The sequence below is a fragment of the Brienomyrus brachyistius genome, chromosome 13, assembly GCF_023856365.1.
Source record: "Brienomyrus brachyistius isolate T26 chromosome 13, BBRACH_0.4, whole genome shotgun sequence".
NCBI classification, from domain to species: Eukaryota; Metazoa; Chordata; class Actinopteri; order Osteoglossiformes; family Mormyridae; genus Brienomyrus; species Brienomyrus brachyistius.
Window position 1 is genome coordinate 20550396 of NC_064545.1, and position 10234 is coordinate 20560629.

Genomic DNA, 10234 nt, shown 5'->3' on the forward strand with positions numbered 1-10234 from the left:
TACCACCAAGGGTGGGGGGGGGGGGGTTAGGGCACTTACAAACACTTGGAATATAATTGGACTGGCCTGAATTGGGGGCCTACTATGATACTCTTTCATGGTGCCCAAAATCTCTAGTGACATCCCTGGTTAATCGATTAATAAGGGACTATGGTTTAGTTTTGTAAAACTGCTGGAACACGCCCCCCCCAGGGATCAATAAAGCTCTATCTTATCTTTACCTTATCTTAATCTCATCTTATCTTATAATTGTTTCATCTGCATTGCCTGACTAGTCCAAATGCAATCTCAGTGTAAATCGTTTCAAAATCTAGAGGGCAACGGAGACAGTATTAGGAACCAGTCAAAGTCCAAAGACATGCCTTCAGAGAGCAGTGAAGGGGGTTAATGCTCACAGACAGGGTGCGTCCTTCCAGAGTCAATAGATCGACAGGTGCATGGCTGAAGGTCAGTTCGTTTCTGGCAGCTACTGAAGTTTCTGGTTCAGGGGTGCATACAGGGGTGGGGCCACAGGGTCAATGACCCCAGCTTAAAGCTGATTGGTCCCCAGAGTACCCCATTCCCTGTCACTCACCGATTCGAAACATATCATTGGCTAATGGTAAGGTTGGCCTCTCTGTATGAATTATCGCCCCTTTAGTGGGCAGGGAGGCCGTTAAAGTGGACGAGTGAATTTAGCGTGCAGTTTTCCGCACTCGGTCTCGTACGCCACAGTCGTATGCTCACGAGTATGATCACCAAAGGAGCGGTGCGGCTTGCCAGCTTCACCTTGGCCGTCATTATTATATCGACGAGCGGCCAAACAGGCAAGTGAAACCCAACATTAATATTTTACTACAAGACAGCCGTACAAAACAATATCCACATTTCACTGAGATTTTATCTGCAATGTGAATCGGCACCAAATCAGACACTGGAGGTAATTTTTACACAACAGTAGTGACTTTCCAATAAACCATCTACAGGTAAAATTAAAGGACCTAGTAAAAGCAAAATTTCTGTTTAATCACCGATAAATAATGATTTTACAATGTAACATGAAATGAACTGGCTCTGTATTTAAATTGGTGTAAATATAGGATTATCCTGGATTAACATATTACTACCCTAAACGTGTGATTGCTTTAGTGTGGTGTAAGGTTTGGGACCTGAGGCTTTGGTTCAAATCAGTGTTTCCCCGCCCAGTCTTTGGGGACCCACAGCAGTCCACGAAAAAAAAAAAAAAAAAAAAATCAAGCAATCAAGAACACTGAATACTTGGTACAGGTGTGGTGGGAGTTGGGAGGGGAGCAAAAATGTGGACTGTCTGGGGCTCCCTGAAGGCTGGACTGAGAAACACTGACTTAGATGAATGGCATCGAGAGGACAAATGTGAACATCAGATAACCTGTACTTCCTGAAGCTGTTCTGCATTAGTTAACAAGCACCGCCGTACTGCTGTCTGCAAACACAATGGATTTCTGCAGTAGCAGAATGAGCACGCAGTACCTTATTAACCGGATCTAAAAAATATACTGAGAATCAGACAAGTTTGTTTAAGGGCAATTCAACGGTGCATTTAAAAAGATCCTCCGCTATTGTATGAGTGACACAACATGCATGTGGGGTGGAGTGGAGTGAGGTGGGGTGGGCAGGGGTCCCTGACTGGAAGGTCACCAGTTCAAATGCCGGGGTTGGGAGATTTCGGGGTGGCATGGTAGTGCAGTGGTTAGCACTGTTGCCTCACACCTCTAGGACCCGGGTTTGAGTTTGCATGTCGTCCCCATGTCGTCATTGTGGTTCCTCCAAGTACTCCGGTTTCCCCCCAAAGGCTAATTGGAGTTACTAAATTGTGAATGTGAGTGTGCCTGTCACGCCCGGCTCGTACGATTCTCGTGTGTGCCACGCCCCCTGATTATCCACGTGTGCTTCCCTGATTGTACCCAGCTGTACCCTGTTGTCTTGCCTATTTCAGTCCGTGTCTTGCCTTAGTTCTTTGTCCGTCACTGATGTTAATGTCAGTGCCAGTGTTCCGTCCTGTTTGTCTGATCCCTTTAATAAATCCCCGTTTTCCCCGTATTCCGCCTGCCTGCCTGCCTGCCTGCCTGCTCCTTGCCTGCTCACCTGCCCGTGCACTTCACCCACGTAACCAGCGATCGTGACAGAAGGGAGAGCGAGCCAGGGGGCGTGGCACACACGAGGATCATACAAGCCGGGCATGACAGAGCCCTGCAATGGGCTGGCCCCCCATCCTGGGTTGCTTCCTGCCTCGTGCCCATAGCTTCTGCGATAGGCTCCGGACTCCCCACGACCCAGAAGGATAAGCGGTTTGGAAAATGGAGGGATGGGAGAGTGATTTCACTGTTGAGTCATTTTGCAAGACCCTTAACACTTGGTCTGGCATTAATTTCACAAAAAATGTATTGTTTCCAATAAAAGCATCTGTCAAAAACATTAAAATGTAAACCACTCCCTACAGACGACGGTCCAGTGGTTTCTATCAAAAACGGCACTTTGCGAGGGCAGTACGTCCCGGTGAACAGCACGGAAAAGGTGGTGCAGCAGTACTTGGGTATCCCCTTCGCTCGGCCCCCAGTGGGGCCCCTGCGTCTGACGGCCCCCCAGCCGCCATTAGCGTGGGAAGGCGTGAGAGATGCTACACGACAGCCTGCCATGTGAGTGTGTTTACTTGGCAGGCCGTACCTTTGGCAGAGTGAATCGGGTTAAATATATAACGTTAGTTCTCTTTACTCGTGATGTTTTTTTCCACCACAGGTGTATACAAAACCCGGCCATCTCGGCGGAAATTTCAAAAATGTACAACATGAATGTTTCTGAATCACCTGTATCAGAGGATTGCTTGTACCTTAATGTATATACCCCCAGTGACCGGTCTGCTGAAGAGAGATTACCTGTAAGATTAGACCGCACACACTCAGCACGCACAATGTTTACGAGCCCCTGACACACATAACGAACGAGATTATTATAGGGAATCCTCTATGGGCACTGCAGTGTGGTTCTCCAGGTGCTCAGTGTCTTATTGATAACAGTAGGGAGATACTCTTCATGGGTGTGGCCATTCTCTTACCTCTGGGAACTTCAGCCAATGGCTGATTGTCCCAAGAGGGCGGCCTGAAAAGTAGAGCAGATACTAGTTTAGATATCAAGGTCAAAAAGGCATGTGGCCAAACTGGGAGAGCAGTTCAGGTACACATCTGCAGGGTCTAAGGCATGAGAAGGCTGGGTAGAAAGCTAAGGTGAAGGTAACATGGAGTCATTAGCCAACTATAGGGAAGTGCTGAGTTTTCAGTGTAATACAGGAAACCTCAAGACCGAACAGAGTGGGTCATGGGAGTTTTACAAAAAAAAAAAAGTTCTGAGGGTAGAACGAAAAATGATTGGTTCAGAAAGATGACTAATCAGATTGTAGGGGAGGCGGGCCCAACCAAACAGAAGTCTTGGTCCCACCACCTCTATGTTTCTGAACCAATCATTTTTGGTTTTGCCCTCATATTTGCGTAAGTATAACTCCCACAAGCAGCACAGTGCATACCCAGCCCTGACTGCGTAAACCAAAATAAATCAAGCCAGAAACCGGACAAGTGCACTGAAGAGAAATTAAACACAGGGGTGCGTCCTCGTCACCAAAGCAAACACTTATACAGGCAAGTAGCCAGAGCACTCACATGGAGAACAGCGCACGAAACACTCTCATCATATGTTTTAAGGCATAATTATTTGAATTAAAAGCTGAATACAGATGTGAGGTTTTAAGGTTACAGACGGCGGAAAGTGAGCAAATGCCCGACTCCACTGCTCAGGTAATGGTCTGGATCCACGGGGGTGGTCTGGCCTTCGGCGGCGCTGCCAAAATTGACGCCTCAGCGCTGGTAGCCTACCAGCATGTGGTCGTGGTTGTGATCCAGTATCGGCTTGGAATCCTTGGGTTCTTGAGGTACATCAAACGAAATAAGTGCAGGAGACATCTGAGGATGCACAAGTACCAAACGCCTGGCACATATCAGCTATTTGCTATGATTTGGGAAGACCTATTCACTAGTCCACCTAGTCACGTTTGGGGATTGTTTAACAGTTACTGATATTTCAAGATGCCTCTCATCCATGTGCACCCTTATCACCAAAGATTTCTCCCCTGAGTTAAGAAAAATCTGATAAGATAATAAAATTTTATTAATCTTATCTTTTCTTATCTGGCTTTTGAATGCAAAAAAAGTTTTATCACCAGCTTTTCAGAAGAATACATAGTCTATGTTTGCATACATATATTTATTTCATTACGGCAGCACTGGAGATGAGCATGCTAGAGGCAACTGGGGCTTCCTGGACCAAATCGCTGCCCTTCAGTGGGTCCAGGCGAACATCGAGAGTTTTGGGGGAGATCCACAGTCCGTCACTATATTTGGGGACTCTGCCGGGGGGATCAGCGCATCATTGCTTGTGAGTTTCTTGGGGGGGGGGGGGTGTAACCACAAATTAGTCATAGATCTACTTAATCTAGCGTAGAATTATTTGAGGATATTGGCCATTTTTCACTCATCCAGGCACAACCGATAAACCAGTATAGAGCACAGCTGAACAGAAAATGTATTGCATCATTTAATACAGACATTTTTGAGAAACTTTCTGTGGACTTAATGTATTTTGGGAATTTAATGTTCTTTGTCGGATTACATTGGGACTGAGTGAGTTTTACAAATTAGCTCTTCAGTTATGGGAGTAGATGACGTCAGGAGTATCACAGGATAAGCTGCTAGTCATTTGTTTTTTCCTAGGTCCTTTCACCATTGTCTTCTGGCCTTTTCCACAAAGTGATCTGCCAGAGTGGAGTGGCAACAGTGCAGATCTTGTCCACCAACAGCCCACTGTTCCTCGCAAAGGTTCATTGTCGGCCAAAATCTGATCCGATAACTTTGGCGGCTTCCCTATGACCTCATGCCAACGTTTCTTTAGATCATCGGGTTCATACTCCATGCTGTGTGACGTTCTCGCCACTCCCTACAGGCGGTGGCCAACTTGACTGCATGTGACAGTGATTCTACAGAACACCTTGTTCGGTGCATGAGGCAGAAGACCGAGGAGGACATCATACAAGCTACCAAAGCCGTGAGATTTTAAGATAAAATGAAGGCGTACTCACACTTGTGGTAAATGGACTGCATTTATATAGCGCTTTTCTACTCCTATGAGTACTCAAAGCGCTTTACATTTTATGCCTCACATTCACACATTCATGCACCGGTGGCAGATGCTACCATGCAAGGCGCCAACCCGCTCACCGGGAGCAATTGGGGGTTCAGTGTCTTGCTCAAGGACACTTTGATGGGGTCAGGAGGAACCAGGGCTTGAACCTGCAACCCTCCAGTTGCCGAGCGATAGCACTACCTCCTGCACCACCGTCTACCCCAACTTGTCCCAGTTACCTTGTACTGCCCCTGAACACGATTGTCCCCTCTCCCCAACTTCCCTGTTGGTCTAAGCTCACATTACGCCTGGATGTTCTGGACCTGAGCTCGCTTTAGTCATCTCCGCGCAACTGTTTCCGTTGAAGAAAACGTAGGAAGAAAAGTGCTATCGCACAGCACAGTGGAGTTCACCATTAACGTCCTTATTTTGTGGCTCATTTGGAGTCGTTTTGGGCGCGATGACACACGGCCCTCAGAGATTTATGTAGCACAGTGATTTTCGCTTAATTTTGATGCACGTATGACATAGTTCCTCTTGGTATATCGTATCCTTAACAACACACAAAGATGCAGGTCATGCGTAGTTAATTGTGCAAAATTCATGTGTACAGCCATAATTTCTGGACACTACATGGCTTCATCTGTCGGGACATGATGATGATGTGTTTCAGAAAAAAACCATTCTGGGGTCGACGGTGGATGGATATTTTCTGGAAAAACCCATAGAAGATGTTTTCAAAAGCCAGGAATTCCCTAAGGTCCCAATTCTTCTAGGCATGACTAACCATGAGTTTGGCTGGATACTCTCTAAGGCAAGTCGCATTTCCTGCGCTCTGACACACACAGTAATGCACCTGCAGCGAGTGCATTCTTCTTTCTGATGCTTTCTCCTGGTCTTTTTCGCCTTTGGTTTGCATTACCATTCTCTTCTGAAACATTCTGCCTTAAGTAACGCCAGCTAACACTGTAGGCAGGTTTCCGTCCAAGAGATTTAACGCGCAAAAGCATGAAGGAAACATCGTTTAACGCTTACATTTTCCAACTGTCAACACAAACTTTTTCCATTTAGGTTTAGTGGTTAAAGTTCTCGTCGACACTTGACATTCAGTGAAAAACTACAGTGGGAACATTTTTTTATGATAAAGAACGGCATTTACACACAAGTTCTGATAGACGACAGGATTTTCATCGCCCATCTAGTGGATGGAAACATAGTTTGTGATACTGTCTCTTTTTGTTCATGAGAGATTTCATCCCATATTATGTACAGGAAAAAGACTTGAAACGTAATACTCGACCTTCTCAGGTGATTGACACCATCAGTTCATAGACATTGCAATACAGTCAAAACAATGTAGGGTCCAAACTCCCAATGGCTTACATTCGTTTTATCAGTTCATTACCGGATTTTATTATCACACCTGATTTTATATCAATTATTTTTTTGGTTTTTGTCTCAGGCATTTGCTTCTCCTGACTGGGAAGAGGGGATGGACAAGCAGGAAGTCATGTCTATATTAAATCGCATTTTTCATGGATGGGTGAGCTGTTTCTTCCCCATACAACACAGATTTTTACGTTGCGCTCCATTTTCCAGCACCAAGTGCTCCAAGACACAGCAGAGCAAACAGATTAATCTGTTAGGCCCTGTAACCCACGAGGATTTCAAATACAAAATGCATGACAGCTGGTCAGATTAATCTCTCAAGTAAAAATGCCTGTAATGTGTATATGATTGACAATATTCATTTTAAAAAAAATTCTCAGATGTGCAGAGACCTGGATCCCTGTACTTTGTGATAAAATCTGAATAGCAGTCGGCATAATATCTGAAAACAGGATGTTTGTTGACTTGTATATATTACACTAAAAATATTGATTTACGTTTACTAACTTTTACAAAGTTAGGTGTGTAACCCGAGATATAGGTCTTTGTAACTTTTGACAGGTTAACTGGGTTTATCAGATAGACAGACCCCAAACAATGAATTCTGCGCTCCCGACTCGGGCCTGAGGACAAACCTCTTTCTGTAGGAGACAGCGGAAAAGCTCTGCATTGTCTGGGCGCGTAGGAGCTCAGTGTGACCTCATGCTGAATCCCCCTTTCAGGCTGCAGGTACAGATGAGCTAATTGCCGCCGAATACCTCCGAGATGCCGACACACCGGAGAAAGTGCGAGACGTGTTCACTGAAATACTGGGCGACCTCTTCATGGTCTTTCCCACCATTGCGGTGGCTAATCACCACAGAAGTAAGTCTGGGAGAAGCTCAGAGCCAGTGTTGTGAGTGCGACGCTGTGCTCCTACAATCGTAGGCTGTACCTCAGTGCCTCCACCTCTCTTGCGCAGATGCAGGGGGGGCTGTATATCTGTACGAGTTCCAGCACCCCCCGGCCATTTTCAAAAACGTCAGGCCCGGCTTTGTCAAGGCCGACCATGGTGATGATATCTACTTCGTCTTCGGAGCTCCGCTCTGGAATGGACCAACCACAGATCCAGGTAATGCGGTAGACACCAACGCATACCCAAGCACAGTCAAGAAACATGTCCATTTGTCTTAGCCTGGGTCATTGACGGGGTTGGAGCCTATTCCAGGGGACAAGGCTGGGGTATGTAAGGGATGGTTAGGGACTGAAAATACATGGCCACCCCTGTTGCCTATAACAATAAATTTGACCTGCTGGTACCGATTCCCTTTAGTGAGTAAAGGAGTACTTACACTTGGCCCGGTTGTCTTGTACCTGAACACAATTCTCCCCTCTCCTCACTCTCTCCGGCCCTTGCTCACATTGTGTTTAACGTTCCATGCCCGAGCACACTTTCGTCATCACCGTGTGAAATTTGAGTTTGAGAACACAAGAAAAGCACTACTGCACAGCCCAATGGCGTTCGTGATTGACGTGTGACGTATCTGGAGTCGTTTTGGGCACGATGACACACGGCCCTCATAGATTTACTCGTATCAAGTAAGCAACACGGTGATTTTCATTTAATCGTGCTGCACGTACAAGAAAACAGTCCGAAATCTCACCGAAAATGTTTTTATATGCTGCATCCAGTTGTTTCTGGAGATTCGTCGGCCCAGGTTCCCAGCAAACACTGCACCTCCGCTGTGGACCAAAATGATCCCTTTGCCACCATGTTTGCTAAACGTTTGTCGCAGTTAGACAGCCTACCTGATCCAATCTCTCCGCGCGTGTGCCAGTCACATTAGTGATATCATATCTATGTTCCGTGTCCTGGGCATGATACAGAACAATCGTGGTAGTCAGATGAACTGGACATTGGGGATCAAACTTGCTTGGGCATGGTACAGATTGGCTAGTGTGACTACACCCTAAGTTTGTATCAATATATTATTGGCCCTCAAGGGCACCCCAGTGAAAATTTTCTGTAGGCGTTACCGGTGCCAGTCCTTCACAGGGCATATACATGCACATACACGCAGGCATATGGTGGTTTAGAGATGCCAGCTAGCCTGACTGAACTTTGAACCATGGAAGGAAACCTACAAGACACAAGGAAAACATGCAAATTGCACATATCCACGATAGAGATGGAATTCAAACCACGCAGCCTGAAGGTGTTGGTGTTCTGCATTAGCCTAAGTTACTTAAAGCCAACAGCTTCAGGGAAATATATGGCTGGAAAGATGTACAAAATGCATAAGGCATTTAGGATAAAATGGTTGTCTGAATCATATATATGTATATAAAAATCCCCATTCACTAACACAGCAAGCCTGTGGAAATGTGGAAAAATGCCTTTGCACAGAGGGAAAATGTACCATGATACGTGTTGCTGTAAGTTAAAATGATTGTGTATTATTGTGATAGGCCAAGAAATGCAAAAATAAATATATAAGATGTGAATCTAAGGCACTACGATGTCATAGTGGGTCATACACTCCTACAGAGGTGGGTTTGATTCTCACATTTTGCCGTGTGTGAGTTTGCCTGCTTTTCTAGTGTTTGTGTTATGTAATTCGGGCTCTCTGGTGTCCTCCTGTAGTCGAAAAACACAGTTTTGATGACTTGGAGACTCTACTTTCCCCGTATTGTGTGACTGTGAGGGAATGACATCCTGCCCAGGGTGTCCCCTGCCTCATGCCTTGTTCTTCCTGGGTTAGGGTCAAGGCTTTCCGCACCCCTACATTGAAATAAGCAATTATGCAATATGGATAACATACACTTTCTTTTTAGGTTTAAAATGTCCTGTTTGATGTTCCTCTTTCATAAAGCCATCATCACCAAGTTAAACCTCCCTTAAGTTACGTAACTGTTTTTCATGTATTCCTCCATATTTAATATCCTTGAACATAAATTACACAGAAATCAGACACGTCACCGAAGAGGAAAAGGAGCTGTCAAAGAAGATGATGGCGTACTGGGCCAACTTTGCCCGCAGCGGGTACAGATAACTTCTCATTTCATCGCAATGTGTTAATCTTGTGAAATGTCCCTTTTATGAGAGTGCCTAACTGGTATTACCTATTAACATAAGCGTAAGCAGAAACTGCATTGTAATTAATGTATTCTATATCGGGACTGCACTAATACATATTTGTTATGAAGAGAGGCAGTGCTGAATCAGACCGTCTTGTTGGTTTTGTTTCACACAGTTCACCCAACGGGCCAGGGCTTCTGGAGTGGCCGGCTTATGGGGAATCTGAAGAGTACCTTAACCTAGGCTTAGAACAAACAGTAGGCAGGAAGTTGAAGCAGGAGCAGATGCACTTTTTCACTGTCACCCTTCCGCAGAAATTAGCAGCGAGCCACGCTGCAAACGCGAAACCTTGACCTGGCAACTGACGCTTCCTACACAGTCCATAGTAACATCAACAGTCCACAATTCTCCATGCATAGCGTGTAGTGTAATATGCTTCAGCTGACATTAAAAAGTACTGTACTCACCAGTGTTGTGACCTGCTTCATGGTTAATTATTCAGTTCCTTTGCGTTTTCTCGAATTTATCCTTGTGGCGCTGTCGCGCTGTACATCGTGCTGCTCAGACGTCGTGAGTCGCGCGTCCAATCGGGCGCGAAGACAG

General features: G+C 45.6%; 1 protein-coding gene across 1 annotated transcript; it reads left to right on the forward strand.

The window, feature by feature from the left end:
- Positions 1-620: 620 nt before the first annotated feature.
- Positions 621-10100, forward strand: ces3 (carboxylesterase 3). Its single transcript, XM_048973141.1, has 13 exons — positions 621-806; positions 2459-2654; positions 2755-2893; positions 3804-3937; positions 4287-4440; positions 4776-4880; positions 5005-5106; positions 5858-5998; positions 6647-6727; positions 7296-7437; positions 7535-7684; positions 9517-9595; positions 9807-10100. The coding sequence occupies exons 1-13, from the start codon at positions 719-721 to the stop codon at positions 9982-9984; spliced, it is 1689 nt and encodes a 562-aa protein (XP_048829098.1). The 5' UTR covers positions 621-718; the 3' UTR covers positions 9985-10100.
- The last annotated feature ends 134 nt before the right edge of the window (positions 10101-10234 follow it).

Bases quoted from the DNA above. Each gene is read 5' to 3' on its own strand.
- ces3 (XM_048973141.1), top strand. From the start codon at position 719: ATGCTCACGAGTATGATCACCAAAGGAGCGGTGCGGCTTGCCAGCTTC. The intron at 4,441-4,775 runs GTGAGTTTCTTG...GTTTTTTCCTAG, and splicing joins GGATCAGCGCATCATTGCTT to GTCCTTTCACCATTGTCTTC. The intron at 7,438-7,534 runs GTAAGTCTGGGA...TCTCTTGCGCAG, and splicing joins GGTGGCTAATCACCACAGAA to ATGCAGGGGGGGCTGTATAT.